At 35.7% G+C, this 22,398-nt stretch overlaps 1 protein-coding gene across 6 annotated transcripts in view; it reads right to left on the bottom strand.

The window, feature by feature from the left end:
• HERC4 (HECT and RLD domain containing E3 ubiquitin protein ligase 4) overlaps positions 1 to 22,398 on the bottom strand; it is a 138,487-nt gene that overhangs the window by 47,032 nt on the left and 69,057 nt on the right. For all 6 annotated transcript variants that reach the window (XM_047825530.1, XM_047825529.1, XM_047825528.1 and 3 more), the window contains 6 exons: positions 13,442 to 13,518; positions 13,023 to 13,147; positions 11,531 to 11,590; positions 11,284 to 11,395; positions 10,617 to 10,806; positions 8,960 to 9,132 (listed from right to left, as the gene is read on the bottom strand). In XM_047825530.1, coding sequence (XP_047681486.1) covers positions 8,960 to 9,132; positions 10,617 to 10,806; positions 11,284 to 11,395; positions 11,531 to 11,590; positions 13,023 to 13,147; positions 13,442 to 13,518 — 737 coding nt within the window. The remainder of the gene's footprint in view (positions 1 to 8,959; positions 9,133 to 10,616; positions 10,807 to 11,283; positions 11,396 to 11,530; positions 11,591 to 13,022; positions 13,148 to 13,441; positions 13,519 to 22,398) is intronic.

Below are 22,398 nucleotides of genomic sequence, written 5' to 3' on the forward strand. Positions count from 1 at the left end.
CTTAAAAAAAGTTGGTGACAATATGAGAAACAAAAATTATCAGATCAATATCCCTTATATAAGCATAAAACCTTCAATAAAATGTTAGCAAATTAAACCCAATAATATATATAAAGTATAATACATAATGCCCAAGAGGAATTTATCCCAGGAATGCAAGGCTGGTGTAACATTCAAGTGTCAACGCATTTCAGTACATTTCAGAAAAAAAGGCAGGAAAAAAATGGTTTGTTCATCTCCACAGATGCACAGAAAAGCATCTAACAAAATTCAACACCTCTTCATAAAAAACACTCTAAGCAAAATAGGAATACAAGGGGATTTCTTCAAAGAGATAAAGCCCATTTTACTGCAAGTCCATAAGAGTAGAAAATAACATGCTGTGTATATAAAAAAAAAAAAATCCAAATGAATCTATAAGAGAATTACTGAAATTGATAAATTAATTTATCAAGGTCACTGGGTGCAAGATCAATACACAAAACACAACTAAATTTCTCCATACTAGCAACAAACAACTGGAAAAAAAAAAAACCCTAAATTTCATTTACAATAGCAACAAAACCAAATATTTAGCAATATATTTAACAAAAGATGTATAAGACTTCAGAACTACAGGGGCACCTGGGTGGCTCAGTCGATTAAGCTGCCAACTCTTGATTTCGGTTCAGGTCATCATCTCACAAATGTGAGATTGAGCCTCGAGTCTGGTCTCCATGCTGGGTGTGGAGCCTGCTTGAGATCCTCTCTTTCTGCCCCTCCCCTACTTGTGCGTGCACATGCGTGCACTCTCACACGCACGCTCTCTCTCAGAGGAAAAAAAAGAAAAATAGTATTACTGTTAGGTAGGAAAATGCCCAAGAAGAGGAATGCTGAGGTAGTATCAGAATTTACTTTCAAATGACAAGAAAAAAATACATACATATATGTAAAAGCCAAGGTGACAGCATGTTAACAATTACTAAATCTAGAATGGGAGGCATGTACGTATCTACTTTGGGGCACGTAGCTGGCTCAGTTGGTAGAGCATAGGACTCTTGATCTCAAAGTTGTAAGTTCGAGCCCCATGTTGGGCACAGAGACTACTTAAAAATAATATAATATCTTTAAAAAAATAGGGATTTATCTTTCAATGTTTCTGTATATGTGAAGATATTCAAAATAAAAACCGAAGAATAAAGTGAAAGCAAAGGATTTCATAAAGAAAAGTTTGAGGAAGAAAAGTCTAGACAAAGATAAGGAGAATAGCATGAGCTAAAGGAAAAAAATTTCATAGGGAAATTGGGTTTTGAGAGTCAACAAATGATAGAATCAGAGTGATATTTTATGAAAGTTATTCTGTTGACAGTGTGAAGTATACTAAAAGTTAGTACAGAGGCTAGTAGTAGGGAAATAAATCAAGATATTAAAGACTGAAGATTTCTAGATAATAAAAAAGAATGCAGAGCCTGTGGTAGCTAACTGATACAGAAAAGAGTCAGACCTAACTTCAAAATTTCAAGCAAGAGTAACTGGAAAACAAATGCTGGCAACACAAAGACATATGAGTCAAGAAAAGATGAGTTTTGATGGGAGAGGATGAGAGCTGGGAAGGATGAGAAATTTGGTATTAAATCTTTTTTTAAATTTTAAAATGATGTCAAGACTGTCAAGTAGCTCAAGAGAAAGGCCTGCCTAAAACACATTAATTGAGAACATTTTCCTTAAAGGAGACAACTAAAGCTGTGACAGGAGGTGAGACAGTAGAAAGTAAAACAGAAAGGACAAAGTGCCGACCACTAAGAAATATGCCACATTTAGGAGAAGAAAATAAGCCATCAAAAGAAACAAATTCGATCTACCATACAAACTAAATAAAACTAGCTAAATTTCCTGTAAAAATAACAAAAATAATTGTTTATAATTTTCAAAAATCACTAAACCAACTAAGCAGCATTTGAAAAGGAACAAATGAAATCACCTAGTAGATGCATAAATCTATCAGACAGGTGCTTATGTCCAAACAGGTACTCTACGCCATGAGATGAATGAATGGGCAAAATAAAATGAGTAATACATACACACACACACACACACACACACACACACACACACACACACACACAGAGTTCATGCTTCTAATGGCACTTTACATTTTCACTGAAATACAGATTTTACCTTAAAATTCACTCAGATGTTATGTTCCACTAATGAAATAATAGTAACTATCATTATGGACCAATTACTAAGTACATGTCATGTATATTATTTCATTTAATCTTTAAATCAACCCTATGAAATAGATACCATTGTTACCATCATATGGACAAATATACTAAGATGTAGAGTTCAAGAAACTTAACTAAGGTCACACAGCTAACAGAGCCAGAAATCTTAACTCACTATATGGCCATCTAATTTTTGTTCCTTGATATATGTTCATATATATATGAGTATTTGCATAAAAGTATACAACACATAGTTAGAATGCTACTATATTTAGAACATATATACACATTTTTTTTCTTTTTATGAACATGTAAAATTGCCATCAAAGGACACCCGGCTGGCTCAGTCAGAAGAGCATGCAACTCTTGATCTCAGGGTTTTAAATTTGAGCCCCATGTTGAGTGCAGAGATAACTTAAAAATAAATAAGCCTAAAAAAATTTTTTTTAAATAAAACCAATCACATACAGCCAATGCTTAATCCTGGGGCCCACTCTTAAGGGAATAAATAACCCAGTTTAAGAAGCGCATGTTAATCACACCGCTTTCATTTTCAAAGTTGACACTTTTAATCCCTCTATACACTGACACAAAGCACTATGAGCTCTTTTTTTTCCCACTGTTTGATTAATTTATATCAGTGGTCAGGATACACATTTAGGAAGAACTGACCAGAGTAAAACTGCTATTCCTGGCTTTCAAACAAAACTAAGATACCTAGTTTATGTATCAAGATCAAAACCTTCATCCTAGAGCAGGGTCAATAAACTACAACCTGTCAGCAAAATCCTGCATACAGAGTATTTTTGTAAATAAAGTTTTATTGGAAAACATCCATGCCCATCTGTTTACACACTGTCTGCAGTAAAGTTGAGAGTTGTGTGGTTTTTTTTTTTTTGAGTGCTGTTTCCATAGAAACCACATGGCTTGCAAAGTGTAAAATACTACCTGGTCTTTTACAGGTAAAGTGTGCAAACTCTTGCCCTAGAGTCTTGTCCAAACTCTTTCTATTAAAAGAGAAAACATACACAATAATTACACAAAAATCTCTTTGGCTTTTCCATCTCCAATATTTATGTTTATAAATATACACACCAACCTTTTTTTAATATTTTTTTTTGAGAGATAAAGCATAGGTGAGCAAGATGGGGGGCATGTAGAAAGAGGGGGAAGAGAGGATCTGAAGCTGGCTCCATGGTGACAGCAGAGAGCCAGATGCAGGGCTTGAACTCATGAACCCTGAGATCTTGACCTGAGCGAAAGTCGGATGCTTAACCAAGTCACCCAGAAGCCGCTACACACCAACTTTTAATCATGCTGGACTCTAAAATTTAGCAAGTTCCAGGGCGCCTGGGTGGCGCAGTCGGTTAAGCGTCCGACTTCAGCCAGGTCACGATCTCGCGGTCCGGAGTTCGAGCCCCGCGTTGGGCTCTGGGCTGATGGCTCAGAGCCTGGAGCCTGTTTCCGATTCTGTGTCTCCCTCTCTCTCTGCCCCTCCCCCGTTCATGCTGTCTCTCTCTGTCCCAAAAATAAATAAACGTTGAAAAAAAAAAAAATTTTAAATTTAGCAAGTTCCATACGAAATGATTCACATCTCACTGACCTCTGAAATTTTTATTTTAAATATTTTATTTTTATTTTATTTTAAATATTTTAGATTTCATTTAAAAGAAAATGTTTTTTAATGTTTATTTTTGAGAGAGGGAAAGAGACAGAGTACAAGCAGGGGAGGGGCAAAGAGAGAAGGAGACACAGAATCCGAAGCAGGCTCCAGGCTCTAAGCTGTCAGCACAGAGCCCGACGTAGGGCTCAAACCAAGTATTTTGAAAGGTAAACTGCAGTTTCCTTCACCAACAGCAACCAATGTTTGCAGTTTGTATATCCTGCAATACATGTTTGTGAAAAGAAGTGCTATGTTAGAATAAAAATTAACAATTCAAAAACCAGGTCTCGGGGCGCCTGGGTGGCGCAGTCGGTTAAGCGTCCGACTTCAGCCAGGTCACGATCTCGCGGTCCGTGAGTTCGAGCCCCGCGTCAGGCTCTGGGCTGATGGCTCAGAGCCTGGAGCCTGTTTCCGATTCTGTGTCTCCTTCTGTCTCTGCCCCTCCCCCGTTCATGCTCTGTCTCTCTCTGTCCCAAAAATAAATAAACGTTGAAAAAAAAAAAAATTTAAAAAAAAAAAAAAAAAAACCAGGTCTGGTTTAGAAACAAATTTCAGTCAAATTTATACTTAGGAGGAAATTATGGTGGATAGTTAATTAGTCACAATGATTTAACAACTAAAGAGAAAATCAGTTAATACTGTTTTTAAAAACAGGGAAAGTAGACACTGAACAAGGAAGACTGATCCAAAAGACCTGCATATATATTAATGACTTACATATAAAATCAACAGTTTAAAAAATACATATAAAGATACAGGGGCACCTGGGTGGCTCAGTCGGTTAAGAGTCCAACTCTTGATTTCAGCTCAAGTCATGAGCTCATAATTCAGGAGATCAAGCCCCATGCTGGGCTCCACACTAACAGCGTGGAGTCTGCTTGGGATTTTCTCTGTCCCTTCCTTGCTTGCGCTCTTTCTTTCTCTCTCAAAGTAAGTAAACGTTAAAAGAAAAAAAAATACACACACACACACATACATTTGTATGGTAGATAAGATGGACATTATTTTCTCCAGGAAACCTTCCTTAATTCTTCAGTATTACAAGCCCTCTTATGTGTTCTCATAGCACCGTTAATTTTCCTTAATCTAACACTTACCATGCTGTATCACAAATGTTTATTTACTTGTATGTATATAACTGTTCTACATTTAAAATCTAAACAAGGGCAGAAATCACATCTTTTCCTTATCATTGCATCCCTAATGTCTAAAACAATGATAAGCACACAGTAGGCACTCGGTAAATATTCGCGAAATGAATACAAAAGAAAAAATCACATGGTAGAAGTTCAAAACCTATACATTCGGTATTATTGCCTTAAATATACAAAATAAAATCTAGATATGTTTGATCATAACATTTTTATTTCACATTTTCATTACAGTTTAGTATTCTGGTTTATAAGTCTCAGTCCAGAGGTGGTATATGTTAAGTATATACGTGTACCTTATCTGATTTAAGGGTTCCTTATTAAAAAAAGTTTGAAAATCACTGATTAGAAGATTAGCATGATATGTAGCAATTAGGCTAGAGAGAACAAGTCGGTCTCATCTTTAGGCATATCACTAGCTCTACAATGTACTGTGTCAAAACCCAAAAACTACTAAATAACCAAATTACTTGCCAATAAACTCATTTATCTGGTAATATATGCACTTCTGACAGCAGGTACCAAAGCCATCTTTCTTATAATACCATTTGGAATACTGGGAATGATTTTTAACTTAAAAGCTTTTCAAAGGACATGACATAAGGGAGGAACAAGTCATCCATATATCCTGAAATGATTAGTAAACACATAGTTCAGTTCTCTTCCTAATCCTGGTGCACTGTAGGTCAAGAAGGCAACCATTTGAGGAAACTTCTAATTTGCAACCATGGAACAGAGAGCAGAGAAATATACAGTTGTCACACAGAAGGTGTCTTTGAAAAAACAAGTTTCTGATAAGTAATTTGGGTTTCACTAAAGATGAAAATGAATCATCCCTGACAGTTAATATCCACAAGGATCTATTTATGGCAGATTAAGACCAAGGAAAGTTTCCTCCAAAGTAAGGAGTAAAAGAAGGATAAGTGACTGCCCTAAGGATGCCCACTAAGAGATGCTTAAGACATTAATACCATTACCACCCTGGTTTTGAGTCTGCAAATAACTTCAAACAACCCAGTTTCCACATAACCCAATAAATCAAATTGAAAGTAGCTGTTTCCCATCCAAAATTTGGTAGTGATAACAAAATCATTGCCTTATGAATGCAGAATTCATTATATATTGTATAATTTGAATAGTATATTCATCCTGGGAAACTATCAGGCCAGTATTTTAATCCTTATTTTATAGATAATTCTCCATTTGCATTATGATGAAGACAAAAGACCTGTTCAAAATCACACTGATAGGAAACAGCAAAAATGGTCTCTTCATAACACAATGCTATCTGCAATTATAGAAGTATGAACCTCTAGATGTAGGGGCATAAAATAAAAGCAAGGGACGCCTGGGTGGCTCAGTCAGTTGGGCATCTGACTTTGGCTCAGGTCATGATCTCACTGCTCATGAGTTCGAGCCCTGTGTCAGACTCTGTGCTGATGGCTCGGAGCCTGGAGCCTGCTTCAGATTCTGTCTCCATCTCTCTGCCCCTCCTCTGCTTGTGCTCGCTCTGTCTCTGTCTCTCAAATATAAAAAATAAAACAAAAAAAATTTTTTTAATAAAAACAAACCCCTTCCAAATATATTACTATACCTGCTGATAGAGTAGTACATTAGAAACAGCAGAGAAAGAAAAACAGAAAGAAATAGGGAGGGAAAGAAAGAAATAAAGAGAAAAAGAAGACAGAAGGGAGAAGGGAGAAGGGAGAAGGGAGAAGGGAGAAGGGAGAGGAGAGGAGAGGAGAGAAAAGAAAGCAGAGACTTTGGAAGTAGATTTGGATTTGTATTTCAACTCTGCTACTTACTGGTTTACGATCTTTGACATTTAGGTTAAGGGGCAAAACATAAACTATACAGAGTTTAAAAAATTAAATGAAGAATATAGTAAAGTGTTCACATGAATTAACATACAAGGGAGATTCTAATTCTAGCCACTGTTAAAATTATTTTCCCTTCCCTTTTAGCTGGCAAGAATGTAAGATCCTAGTATCTAGCATGGTTCCATCAAAAAGGTCTCTGGAGCCACCTAGGTGGCTCAGTTGGTTAAGCATCCAACTTCGGCTCAGGTCATCATCTCATGGTTTGTGGGTTTGAGCCCCGTGCCAACTCTGTGCCGACAGCTCAGAGTCTCAAGCCTGTTTTAGATTCTGTGTCTCCCTCTCTCTCGTGGCCCTCCTCTGTTTCTCTCTCTCAAAAATAAATAAACATTAAAAAAAATTTAATTCAAAAAGGCCTTTGGAGATGGAGCCCTATAGTGTTCCTCCTCAGTACAAGTTGAGGCCTCTGATCTAGGCAAAGAACTTAAGTTACTTGTGGGGCCTCCTGGGTGGTTCAGTTGGTTAAGCATCCAACTTTGGGTCAGGTCATGATCCTGGGGTTAGTGGGTTCGAGCCCCGCTTCAGGCTCTGTGCTGACAGCTCAGAGTCTGGAGCCTGCTTTAGATTCTGTGTTTCCCTCTCTCTCTGCCCCTCCCCTGCTTGTGCTTTGTTTCTCTCAAAAATAAACGTTAAAAAAAAAAAAATTTTTTTAAAAGAACTTAAGTTACTTAACTTCTGTCTTTATTTACAAAAAAAAAAAGTGATATTTCCTCTCCTTCTTCCACCCTCCCTTTAACTTGTGGTAACAGACACAGCTAAGGAAAAAAATTATTCTTTAAAGAGGCAATAAAGATAAGCAGATAAAGACTGAAGACAGTGAATAATTATTTGGGAATAGGGTCCAGCTGATGGACAAAGGATGGTTCACTGAAGTAATAGGAAAAAGAAAAATCTAATTAATCTCTTAAATCGTAGACAAAAGACAAACAGAAAAAGTATATTTATCCCATGAAGACAAAGGATCTTTTTTAATAGCAGTTTACTGCAGGATCCAATTAACCCTAAAATGTTAGAAGAAAGCCTTCTTCTGGGAAAGGCAAATGTAAGAATGACTTTCCCATGGAAAGAAATGACAATTATCTCTTCAACTATAATAAAAGACATGACTACTTTACTAGGAATCTTGAATGAACATACTAAATACAAAAGAAAAGAGTAAGTTCAAGAAGTTTAACTGACGAAATACCCAGAACTTCACTAAAAGAGTAAGGAAGAAAAGCAAATGGTCTACACAAGTTCTTTCTTACAGAGAACAGAAGGACTATCTCTTTTATCCCTTAACATTTACCTTAGTGCTAGGCAAGAAGAGTTTGAAAATGCTACAGAAGAAGGAGAAGAAACTAAAGATTAAAGTTCTTAAGGGTTTTTCAGTCATTTTAGAGATAAGAAATATGCTTCTCCCCTTAGGTCATGTCTCCCAAAATAGCTCCTCAAGAATACCAAATGGTGTAACAAAGATATACCTACCAGCTGTCAGGGATGTCTCAAATCCATCTTTAATGAAACAGCTGAGACTCTACTTCTTCATATAACTTTGAACTGCTACAAGTGTAAAGGGTACTATTTCTTATATTGGGAAGAAGGGCAGGAAAGAACAATAAGCAAATTAATGAATTATAGGTGGTTCCAATTTCAAGTTAGTCATTCATTTCAAAAGGAAATACTTTGATTGAAGCCATTAGTATCTAATAGCAAAAAACTTGAGTTTAAATGTTCATAATCATAACTAGGATGCAGTCTTATATGATAACCACCTATAAATAACAAAAATCATATTTAAACTAACAAATTATGTTCTTCACAAGAAAAGGTAAGAAGAATTCTAATTCATTAGTATGCTATTGTTCTGCCCAACTACAGAAAAAGCTATCTACAAATGCCTAACAAAGTCAAGTAAGACCAAAGCTCCAAAGTATGTATTAAAGAAACATTTAGGTAACTTTTCTAAATTTCTGTAATATACATCTCTTAGGCTAACCTAAATTTGTAATATCAATGTTAAAATAAATATCTGTCAGTAGCAATGAGAAAAGAGGGAAAAAAAGTAACTGCTGAACATACCCTATGCAATATTTCTAAAACCTTTAATGCAGTATGAAGAAAACTGTTGAAAATTCTTCTTTCAGAAGGGGGAATGCCGATCTTGTACAGTTTCAAAAGATGTACCACAACTTCCTTAAAAAGTTCTACAATCTTGAGGAACAGTGGAGGCTCAAGTACTGACCACCAGTTTTCTGTTAAAGGGTGAACACAAAAATAAAATGAATTTTTAAAAAAATCACAGTTTTCAAAGAAATCATATGGGACTTTTCTTCTAAAAGCAGTGGCTCTTAGCCCTTTGAAAATCTCAGGAAGATTCATATAACAGTATTTTATTCTAGGATTTGGAGATACCATCCTACTCTTAAGTTAAAGAATACTGTTCTAAAAAGCTCTCAAAAGCAAAAATAAAGTAAGAATGGTTACTGAATTTATTTCTTGGCTTCCTAAATTATATTAAAACCTCATTACGATACCTAATATTAAAATCAGTTATTAAATAGTACTTTGGGTGGGGTTGGGGGGTGCTGGCTGGCTCAGTCAGAAAAGCATGCAACTCTTTCAGGATCATGAGTTCCAGCCCTACACTGGGTATAGAGATTACTAAAAAAATAAACTTAAAAAAAAAACCCACTAAACTTTTTTTTAAAAAAAAGTGCTTTGTTAGAATTTTGATTTTTAAACATTCTAAAATCCCAATACTTCGGGATCTTTCCAAGTTTTATTTTTTAACTTAACAAAGTTGAAATACTGTGAAGCACCACCTTTAAAATGCAAGGTACTCCTGAAAATCAGATACTGAGAACAATGTAAAGTATAACATGTCTGTCCTTCCCCACATTCACTATTTGCAGTTATTAACTACAAATACCATAATCCTATAAAGCAGAAATACAAACACTTTTGACAACATGGAAGCAATACTCTTGAGTCCCTGCTTCACTCTTATTCATGAATTCTCTCGGAATTCAGGATTCTACTCCTTGCTTGCTACTTTCTCTGCTCACTCTCAGCCTAAAACCTCTTGTACTGATTTTATTAGTTCTATATATCTCAGCTTCACAAACCGACAAATACTATCAGGAAGGAGAGTATCGGGTTAAATGTAGCAAGCAAACTTTAATGGTCAGGAACAGAGATGAAATCTATACAATATGAAAAGCTAAGGTGAGAAAAGTTTAGGCCAAAAAACTAGAGTCTAGAGACAGAAAAATAAGATCAGATGAGTAGTAGAATCTCATCTACATGCAGAGAAATAAAATCAAACATGGGGAAATTACCAAGTAAGAGAAATGTAAGGTGAAGAGTTAACAGTTCAAAGAGGATTTACTAACCCATGTTTGTTCAGTTTTAATTGTTCCTCCTCCTTTACTTCTTTAATAGTTAAGACTGAGGGGATGAGAGAGGGGAATATGGAAAACAGTTTTTATCTTTCCTAATACTGTCTTTGCTGTGTTTGATTAAAATTTTAATATTTAACATGCTTTGCCTCTAAAAACTAGTGGACTAGTTTTTCAGAGGACTAAAAAAAGCAATAAAAGGAAAAATAGGTTTATTTTTCACTAAGTGTCAAATAAGCAGGACAGCAAAATTTCAGACAGCAAAAAAATTAAAAACTTATGAGGATTTTCATTTAAAGCGAAAAAATTACAAAAGGAAAAAATACTAAAATTCTTACCAAGTACTTTCAGTGGTGCCTTTTCTAGGTTCACAAGAGCTGTACCAAAGGGAATTGCTATTGTTGTGAAATTGTTGGAATCACTCATCAGGGGGCATTCTGGTAGAGTAAGATAAAACCTCAATGCTTCAACATCAGGTAAGGAGCTAGTCAGCTTAGGGATAAGATTCTTTTCCAAACTAGCTGCCACCTACATTTTGACAGAAAGTAAAACCTCCTTTATTTAAAATAAGTGTACTTTCCAAAAAGAAGAAGAAAAATCTTACAATACAGCAAACATGAAATGGTATCTTACAAAAATGTATCTTACAATTAATCACTGAATGTACTTTGAAGCACAATGAAAATTAATGCCTAAGAGCACTGCTAAGAAAATTTTAAAAATCTTGTATGCAAGTCTAAAGACTTAACCAACAGCGTAATGTTAAGTAATTAAAGGTCCACTCAAACATCTGGAAAGCTTTACAAATACTTGATAGCTAAATTGTAAATGTTTTAAAATAAAACCCTATTAATTCTTATATTAGTTTATATAATAAAATCACAGACAACACTTCATAATGAAGCATTTGAAACTGTAAAGTTAATTAGGCTATATACAAAGTAACATGGATTATAAAGTTCAACAGGCTACATAACACAAATATAAAATACTTTAAGAACAAACCTGCTGAGATATTTGAGGATGATCAGGTTGTATAAGTTTGTGGAATAAAAGCCTAGCAGCATTCATATCAACTCCTGAAAATTTGGTGCCTGTTCTATAGTGATCATCATTGCTATAAAAGAAAAAACAAAAATAAAAGAGAGAGAAAGAAGGAAAATAATAAAATTGTAAAGTTATTTCACTTCTTTAATATATTACTTAATACAATAAATTTGAAAATTCCACATACCAAAGAACTACCACTTACCTAACAGCCAGAAAACTTCCATTTAAACAACCAGAGGAAGAAAATGTTCCATCTATTTCGCTAGAAAGAAAGTTCAAAATCCACAAATCACAAAATGAGAAATCTACATGTTTTTCTTTTTTTAAAAAAATGTTTATTTTTATTTATTTTGGGAGAAAAAGAGAGTGAGCATGACTGGGGGAGGGACAGAGAAAGAGAGAGAATTCCAAGAAGGCTCCACGAGGCTGTCAACACAGAGGCCAATGCACGGTTCAAACTCACCAACTGTTGAGATCATGACCTGAGCCAAGATCAAGAGTACGATGCTTAACTGACTGAGCCACCCAGGCACCCCACTTTTTTCTTTTTTTCTGAGAGAGACAGAGTGCGAGCAAGAGGGGCAGAGAGAGGAGGAGACACAGAATTGGAAGTAGGTTCCAGGCTCTGAGCTGTCAGCACAGAGCCCGATGGGGCTTGAACTCCCGAGCCATGAGATCATGACCTGAGCTGAAGTCGGATGCTTAAACGACTGAACTACCCAGGTGTACCCCACCCCTGCTTTTTTATTAATAACAATATTTAATTTAATATTTAATGCCACAGAGTACACCTCTAACCAATACTCAATTAGAAGAAGTTAGAGTTTTATAAATTACTAAAGATTAATTAAGTAATACTTGATAAAGGTTTACTGTTTACCCTAATCTCATCCTCTGATTCTTCAAACAAATCTGATGGTCTTATTTTGTTTTTTTGCTTGTTTGCTTGTTTGTTTGTTTTAGGCCTACTGTACCCGGGTATTCCCAGGAGGTCTCCTATCCAAGTACTAACCAGGCCCAACCTTACTTAGCTTCTGAAATCAAATTAAGATCAGGCATAGTCAGGGTGGTTATGACCATAGACAAAAAAACTGAAGTTCTTTAAAAAAAATTTTTTTTACATAAACATACACATTTAATTTTCTTAATTACACATGGTATTAAATCTAATCTGGGATGCTATATTTCTGAAGTTCACTCTTTGGGCTTTTAAGAAAAATTTTAATTTGGGAAAACAATCTAGAATTTAAAAAAGATTATCAGATATAGCCCCATATCCCAAAACCCAACACCACCTGCAAAAAAACAAAAAAACTGTAAGTACTAAAACAAGTTCATCTATAAGCAAAATATTCAAGAAAGAAGTAATACTCAAATCTTTTATGGAATACAAAAGTTAAAAGACAGTGATCCTAGGATGCTAGAAGTAACATTATTTTAAACCCAATCCTAAAGTGGGTAAGTTTAGTACTTTAAGTTATCATTTAACATTACATACATGAAAGAATTACAACTTATATATAAATGACATCTCTTAAAATATCCATTATTATAGAAATTCTAGACATTTAAACTTATGTACCTAAACCATTTGGGAAATACTTAAATAAAAACTTCTAAATACAGGATGCACTACCATGGAGGTAAGAGGTCATGTTTGTGTTTGTTTTGTGTCGGTAAAATGTCTTTCTTACTTGGCTATCTCCACAGGAAATCTTCCGGAGGGGTAGCTCAGCCATTTTTGAATTAGAGCTTCGTTCACAGTCCAGATCTGCTTTGAAGGATCCGGACATCTAAAGTCATCTGGTGGCCCACAGTTCTAAATTTAAAAAATAAGTAGACTAGTCAGAGGAAACAAATATATAACTTAAACCAAGACACGTTTCCACTATGCATTTGTTTTGTTGTTGTTGTTGTTGTTGTTAACAGAGTATATCTCTACTGAGCACCTGAAACAATACTTACCAACTGGATCAGAAAAGTTTTATAGACTTGAGGGCAAAAAAATTTAAGGCAATTACTTTGTAACATACAAAGAACATTAATAATTACTAATTAACTAGTAATTTAGCTTCATAATTAGCTTCATAATTATTTATATGACTATTGTTACCTGAGGATTAGAGTAATGTGAAAAGCTTTGATCTCCACCTGAGAAAATTCTTTTCACACAGAAATATTCTTCAGAATCTGTAATAAAAATAAAATGCAAAGAAATTCAAGATTTACATGACATTTTTCAGAGCATCAACTATGCTATTGGATTTTCTCTTAATCATCTAATTTAATTAGACCTACCATTCAGCATTCAATGATATAAAATGACTTGAAATATTCTTAATAATTACTATGGAAATGAGATGGACCATCGAACAACTGCAAGCATAAGCAGCACCTCAGAAGTTGGTAAGTTTTTCTTCTGCACAAAAAAGTGGTGTTATCTAGTCTGTATCTTTTTTATCCCAATATACTTTAGTTTAAACTGAAGATAATGTAAAAACTGAATGAAAGGTATAAAAGACTGCTCAGAAGAAATTAAAATTAAGAATATTCATTTTTTAAAAGAATGTCAACAAACAAGTAAATATTAAAACTTCTTCATATGTGGAATTTGAGAAACTTAACAGAAGACCATAGGGAAGGGAAGGGGGAAAAAACCAACAAAAAGCAAAAAAACCCAACTTGTTACAGACAGGGAGGCAGACTAGAACAAACTGAGGGCTGGTGGGGGTAGGGTATCAGGGGGACAGGGAAAATGGGTGATGGGCATTAAGGAGGGCACTTGTTGGGATGGGCACTGGGTGTTGTACGTAAGTGATGAATCACCGGAATCCATTCCCAAAAGCCAAGAGTACACTGTATACACACATGTATGTTAGCTAATTTGACAATCGATTATATTTTTTTAAAAAAGCTTCTTGAACAAACACTTGATAATGCAAAATTATTTTCTCTCAATATAGCTGTATAAAAAAGTAAGCTGACACAGCTCTTCATTGGCAACCGTTTGTCAATAAACCCAAATCCAGTCAAAAAAAATTAAAAATTAATAAGCAAATTTAGAAGTGAAGACAATAAAGTTCTTTTTCAAAAAGAGATTAAAAGGGGTGGGGGGTGGGGGAAGGTGCCTCACTGGCTCAGTCAGTAGAGCACATGACTCTTAATCTCAAGGTTGTGAATTCAAACCCCACATTGGGTGTGAAGCCTATTTAAAAAAAAAAAAAAAAAAAAAGATATTCAGGGGCGCCTGGGTGGCTTAGTCGGTTAAGCGTCTGCCTTCAGCTCAGGTCATGATCTCACAGTTCCTGAGTTCGAGGCCCACACTGGGGCTCTCTGCTGTCAGTGTGGAGCCTGCTTCAGATCCTCTGTCTGCCAATCTCTCTGTCCCTGCCCTGCTTGCTGGCACACATTCTCTCTATCTCTCTCAAAAATAAACTTAAAAAAAAAAAAAAAAAAAAAGACATTCAAAGTTCCTTCCTTTCTTCTCTTTTGCTTCTCAAAATGGAAAGAGTATTATCAAAAGTACTACCGGGGGAAAAAAAGTATTGCTGGGATAGTACTTAGGGTATTACATACCAAAACACCAAAGCTCAGTACTGTTAACTTAAGGCTAATTATTTCCAAATATAATATATTTCTGTCATCCTGCTGACCCCCACCACCCCTTAGATGACTAATTCTTCATTTTGTATTATTTTGACCGTGGCTGCTACAGAATTAAAAATGCTTAAGGAAGGAACCACATCTTAATTTCCTTATTCCCTACTACCAAGCATAATGTTTTATTTGCAAAAGAACTCGCTAGATATTTGTTAACATGAATAATATAAAGTAATATTTATCTAGCTTAGAACATACTAATAGTAAGAAGTTCAGAGTTCAGAACATCAATATGACTAAATTTTCCAAAAGTACCAAGAATGCTCTAAGGTCAAAACAACTTTTAAAAATAGATTAAAAGGGTAAATCTAAAATAGTAAATAAATCAGTGATTCAACATAAAATCTTTTCTCTATATCATTTTAATAAATCTACATGAAATCCTTCGCTTTCTCAAAAGGTTTAGCAAGATGTTATTCATTCATCCCTAAAATGTGATTTTGCTCTCTATAAATAATCAAGAAGTATAGTACATGAATGAGTTTCTGGGGGGTATGAGGAAGATGCCAAAAATTATTTTTCTTAATTTCCTTTTAATTACTACTCCAAAAAATTTATAAAACCTAGTCATTTGTGTTATACAGCTTCTTGCAGACTGAATTTTGCTGATGGTATCCCCAAAGTTTCTCTTCACATTTTTCTTGGTCTTTTGTACTTCCTGTAAATTGGTAGGTAGATCTAGAGAGGCTTTAATTAAATAAGTTTGTTTGTTTCAACAAACAAAACTACTAGAAGGTGATACTGGGAATCATTCATCCATCAGGAAGCACATAATGTATGGCTGGATTCCTTTTTGCAATGTTAGGAACTACCGACGCTCAGTGCTAAGACTATTCACTGTGGGTTGAAAAATAATGATATGCTAACATTACTTCCTCATCTTGTAGCTGGCCCATTAGCTTCCTCCCATCTATACACAGTTTGCTACACTGAAATAGGAAAATACCAACTCTTGATCTTTTCCATTTACTTACTCTTCTCTTGCTTTTTGAATATGCATTTCTTCAATACTAAAGAGGGTAATAATTTTTGCATGGGTTTTTAGTAACACAAATTTCCACTTTGGGAATTTTTATTAATTCCCTTTATTAAGCATCTTTTTTTGTTTGCTAATGTTCATTTGAGAGAGAGAGAGAGACAGAGAGAGAGAGAGAGAGAACATGCACACATGCAAGCGGGGGAGGGGCAGGCAGGAAAAGAGAGAATCCCAAGCATGCTCCGTGCTGTCAGTGCAGAGCCCCAAGTGGGGCTCAATCTCACAAAATGTGAGATCATGACTTGAGTTGAAATCAACAGTCAGACGCTTAGCCAAATGAGCCACCCAGGTGCCCCTATTTATTCTTATTAATGTTTGTCTTATTTATTTATTAGGTACCTTACTGTTTTCTTCACCAATATGTATAAACACTTTGGATATTCAGGTTAATTAATCTTAGGGTGTATTTGCTACAGCCATTTTTCTTATTTAATTTTCACTCATAGAAGATTTCTTTTTCCATTTAATCAAATGTATTTAAATCTCATCCTTTATGAAGACTTTCACTGCCATATGCTGAGAAAGCCTTCCCCATGTTCATGTGTTTTGTCTTTTTAAGTAATCTCTACACCCAACCTGGGATTTGAACTTACAACACCGATATCAAGAGTCACATGTTCTTCCAACTGAGGCAGCCAGGAGTCCCAAAGCTTTCCCATGTTCAAGTCAGAGAATTATTTTCTTAAGAACTTTTAAACATTTAATTCGTGAATCCTTTTATGACTTATTTTAGTGGATACTCTTAGGATCTAAACTGACTTTTTCTCTCCAATTTTCATGTGTTGAGTAATTTTTCCCTCTTCATAGATAGTGATGCCTTGTTTTGAAGTTGTGAAAAGGCACTGCCTCTTCCACCTACACCACAACTCTAAGCAATACTGACACTATTCTCTATCCCAAAAGTGTTCTCAAAGTCCTTCTCAGTATGTACCTCCAAGCACCAATACCAAGCAACCAGAGTTTGAAGTTGAAATAAAACCCATATACAATACCTATATGGGGATTTCTGCCACTCCCCCTGCCCCCAGACTTTCCATTAAGCAATAATGGAATGCCTGTATATACCAATAATCTGATCTGTTACAGTTTTACACAGCACATGTTATCATATCTAGGAGGGCTAGTTCATATTCTCCTTACTGTTTACAAAAGACTTTTTACATTGTCAGAGAAAATTGAGAAGACTTTGAAATAGGGCCCCCTGTCTCCCCCTACCCTTACTAAGTCCTGATTAGAGCACCCTTCAGGAATATCTCCACCTAAAAAGTATCACTGAGCTACTTACAGTTCTGTAAATTGTACTTCTATTTAGGAGCAGTACTGACAGAGATACAGCTATGCACATGCTTTTGACTTACAAGGAAAAGGAGTAGTTTTTGATATTCTCTGAACTCCTTTATACTTTTAGGACACTCACGACCCTAAACAACTTCTCAGTACTTAAGGGGTTAAAGGCAGAAATTTTTAGTGGAGTAGAGTTTAAAATTAAGAAATATTTAAAATACTGATTCATTTAAAAATGAGCAATAATGAATGCACTACATCTTAGCAAAGATAACATCTTAGTATTAATATGAAAGTCATTTTGAATTCATGGACCCTCTTCAGACAACACGACCTATCCTGAAGCAAGTCAGTTTGTTCCAGAATACGAAAGAGCATAACCAAAGACAATGTGACAAGTGAATTTTATTTGCCTTGCTTACTCTGAAAGAAGCTATAAAATGTGTTAATGTCTTAGCAAATTGCACTCAATTTTGAAGTGTGTGCTCCCATGGTTTACTGATTGTCTTCCTTCACCTATAATATAAAATGTTATTCTTTACTTCTTGTGAATCTGCTAGACAGCAAAAATTCTTTGTCTTATTAGAATAGTTTGCAAGCACTGGGCGTTGTATGGAAACCAATTTAACAATAAATTTCATATACTGGAAAAAAAAAAGAATAGTTTTCAATACTTTATGTTGCTTTTATTGTCTTTCATTATTTAAGGGGGGAAAATGTTCCTCAGTTTTGAAAGAGCTAATAAACATTTCCAATTTCATTACCCCCCACAATTTACTCTGAAATCTTTGTCACTATGAGTAACCAAGTATTGTTTCTAATATCAATAATTATATGTTAATAAAGTGTTCAAGTCCTCTCATAATTTCTTTGATTTTTGCCTTCCTGTTATGGGTTCAATTATTTCCCTCAAAGTTCATATGTTGAAGTCCTAACCCCCAGTAACTCAGATATAGCTGTATTCAGAGAAAGGGTCTTTGAAGAAATGATCAAGGTAAAATGAGGCTGTTAGGGAAGGACCCTAATCCAATATACCTGAAGTCCTTAAAATAAAAAGAAGAGACATCAGTGATGCACACACACAGAGAAAAGGCCATTAAGGACACAGCAAAAAGGCAGACTTTGCTAGCCAAGGAGAGAGGCCTCAGAAGAAACCCAAAGTGCTGACATGACACCTTGATCATGGACTTCTAGCCTCCAAAACTGTTGAGAAAATAAATTTGTTGTCTAAGCCATCCAGTCTGTAGTATTTTTTATGGCAGCTCTTGCAAACTAACATAATTCACAAAATCACATCCTAAACATAGAAAACTCAAACTTGCAAGATAACTTTTACATATTAGTGAAAGTAACTTTGAGAATTCCCAGAGAGGCCTTGGTGAATCACAAAAGTTTGTTCTTTTATATAAGAAGAGATGCTAGAAATAATTAGGTTTCTTTAAAGTGTTACTATTTAAGAAATTAGAAAAGACACCCAATCTTCCCTAAGTTAAATTTATATGGTAAAATGTAATTAAATATAAATATTTCAAAAGTTGTTTGTCTTATAAGAAGTCCCTGGAGATTTGTCAGTATCTTTGCTTTCCGTATGTTTACATGGAAATATGTTTATATATGAAGGGCATCTGGGTGGTTCAGTCGGTTAAGCATCCAACTTCGGCTCAGGTCATGACCTCGTGGTTCAGGAATTCAAGCTGTGAGTTGGGCTCTGTGTTGACAGCTCAGAGCCTAGAGCCCACTTCAGATTCTGTGTCTTTCTCTCTCTCTGCCCCTCCCCTGCTCACACTCTGTCTCTCTCTCTCAAAAATAAACATTAAAAACAAACAAAAAAACCACACAGATGTTTAAATATGAAGTAAAACACTATTCAAAACTCTTCTGAAATTGTTCCAGCTTTCCTGTATTTATCAAAGTTCAGGTGGTAAATCCTAATTTCAGTTATTATTTAACTGTTATTTTAAGTGTTTCATGGTATATTCTTACTGCTTTAATTCATATCTAGTATCGTCTTGTTTGCAAATGGGATGTATTCCACTTATGCACAAATTTTACAAAATATACTGATGTCTAATCTTGATTCCTGACTTACTGAATCTCTTCACTTGACATTCTTTGTTATTCTTGGTAATTAGGTCTTAGGATTATCATGTTATATCTCAACATTTTTTTTTGAAAGAGAGAGTGCTTGAGGGCACATGTGCACTATTGGCAGAAGGGCAGAGAGAAGAGGGAGAGATAATGACCTTAGTCTAAATCAAGTTGGACACTTAACTGACTGAAGCACCCACCCAGACGCCCCTCAACATTTTTCTTCTGTAAGAAATTATAGTCTTCCACATTTATGAATCAGATGTTAAAGGAGTCACTGACTTATTTGAGAACAAGCTTAATCGTCACTTTTAGAAACATTTTATTTAAAAAACTTCTTGGAATAATGTGTTTTGCATGTCACAGAAACAACCAAATATCCCTGTCAGCTATCTTATTCTTATATTGAACCCTCACCAGATCTTTCCATTTGACAACTATCAGCAATAAATTAGCAACACACATTTTAAGCTTCAGTCATCTATTGATAGTTTTTGTTTTACTCCGATGCTTGCCTGAAGTTTCTCCTATAAACTCTGACACGGCCAGAGTTTGTGTTTTCAAAAAAAGGACATCTCAGATGCATGCAAAAAGAACTGTACCAGCTAGATGAAGGCACTTATATTTCAAAGAATAGACACTTAGATACAGGCTTCTGAGGAGACAATTAACTTCACAACATACCAGCGGACTGTATTAGAATTACTACTTTTTTTAAAAAGTCTATAAGCAGTTTTATGAAACTGCAAATCCAAAATCCAACAGAACAAGAACACCTCACACTGGAATGAATGAACTGATGAAAAATTTATTGTGGTTATTTGTTTAGAATAACGTTTAATTTTGTTTTAATGTTCTGGGGTTTTTTGATATATAAGGGAACTATTTGTCTTCCTAAAGTTATCTAACTCACAAGAATTTTGTAAATTCTGCTTTGTTAAGCTGAAATGAAACATTAAAAATGGTATTTCCTTCTGCCTCACTTCAGCTTGCCAGTATCTCCCAGAAAGGAGCTTGCATCCTCATGTGGTATCTCAGTTTTTGTGGCTGCAGCCCAGGGAACACCTCTCCGTCACCTGGCTCATGGGTCTCACAGGACTGTAATCAACACAGAAAGAGTTCTTAATCAGCTACCACCCCTAGGGCATAGCAAGAGGCAACAGATGGAGACTTCCAATCTTTCTGCAAGAGTCCTATTAGCTTATCTTTGTAGCTGTAGTCTGAGAGGCAGGGTTCTAATTAAGCATAAGTCTCAAGATTCTACTTGTAAGGATACTCTCCAGAGACCTCAGAGGGAAGGCCTTACCTCTGTGCTCTCCCTCTGCCACACTCCAGAGCACCAGTATCTCCCAGAGGGGAGCTATATACACATCAGTTGCTCTGATTTTTGTGGCTGCCACCTAGTGGATGACCCTTGATTGTCTCGTTCTGGTTGACAGTGGGACTTGCATTCCTGGGAGAGGAGGTCCCATGGGCTGTAACAATCAAGAGACAGTTCTGGGCTGGCAACCCCCACTACCACCACCACCAGTGCACAGCACAAATAGCAGACGGAAATATATCTGTCTTTCTGTGAAGAAGGCTTATTTGCATGTCCTGGAGCTTCAACCTTAGGGGTAGGCTTCTGGTTTAGCATACATCTAGTGACGTACTGAGGTGACTGATCTCTGGGGACTAAGGCTAGTGGATGCCATCTTTGCCCTGTACCTCTGCATTACTTCAAGTCACTGTTCTTTCCTGGGAAGGAGCTTGTACCACTGTCTGGTGCCCTGATTTTCATGGTTGCTGCCCAGGGCATCCCTCTAGGATCTAGTGGCTAGTGGGACTTACGCTTGTGATCCCCAAGGAATATACGTATTTGCATACTTTAAAGTCTGCTACCTGAGAGTCTGGTTTCCAATCAGCTTGAATCTAAGTGCTGACTGAGATCCTCCCATTTGGAACACCCACTGGCCTTCACACACCCTCAATTACTGGGAGCGATTAAAAATTAAAGACTCCTTGGACAATCACAAAGGTTTGAGAGACAACCAAGAGCTAGGCAGGGTTGAACTATTTTTACAAAGCTATCATAATCAAAACAGTAAGGTATTAGCATAGAAACAGATACATAGATCAATGGAATAGTATAGAGAGACCAGAAATAAATCCATACATATATGGTCAATTCATTTATGATAAAGGAGCCAAGAATATACGATGGGGAAAGGACAATCCTTCAATAAATGGTGTTGGAAAAACTGGACAGCCACAAGCAAAAGAATGAAATTGGACAACTATCTTACACCATACACAAAAACTAACTCAAAATGGATTAAAGACTTGAATAGAAGACCTGAAATCATAAAACTCCTGGAAGAAAACATAGGCAGTAGGCCCCTTGACATCAGTCTTAGAGATAGATGATTTTTTTGGGTTTGACACCAAAAGCAAAGACAATAAAAGCAAAAATAAACAAATGAGACTACATCAAACCAAAAGCTTCTGCACAGCAAAGGAAACCATCAACAAAATGAAAAGGCAACTTATGGAAAGAAAATATTTGCAAATCACATATTTGATAAGGGGTTAATATCCAAAATGAATAAAGAACTCATAATCAATAGCTAAAAGACAAATAATCTGATTAAAAAATAAGCAGAGGATATGAACAGATTATTTCTCCAAGGAGACAGATGACCAAAAAGTAAACAAAAAGGTGCTTGAATCACTAATCATCAAACAAAAAAAGCAAATCAAAACCACACTGAGATATCACCTCATACCTGTTAGACTGGCTACTATCAAAAACATAAGAAATAACAAGCACTGGTGAGAATGTGGAGTAAAGGGAACCTTTGGGCACTGTTGGTTGGAATGTAAATTAGTGCAACCACTATAAAAAAACTTTATGAAGGTCTCTCGAAAAAGTAGAAAATAGAGGGGTGCCTGGCTGGCTCAGTCAGCCTCGACTCTTGATCCCAAAGTCATGAGTTCAAGTCCCACAGTGGGTGCAGAGCCTA

This window comes from Prionailurus viverrinus, chromosome D2 (assembly GCF_022837055.1).
Source record: "Prionailurus viverrinus isolate Anna chromosome D2, UM_Priviv_1.0, whole genome shotgun sequence".
In the NCBI taxonomy this organism is placed as follows: domain Eukaryota; kingdom Metazoa; phylum Chordata; class Mammalia; order Carnivora; family Felidae; genus Prionailurus; species Prionailurus viverrinus.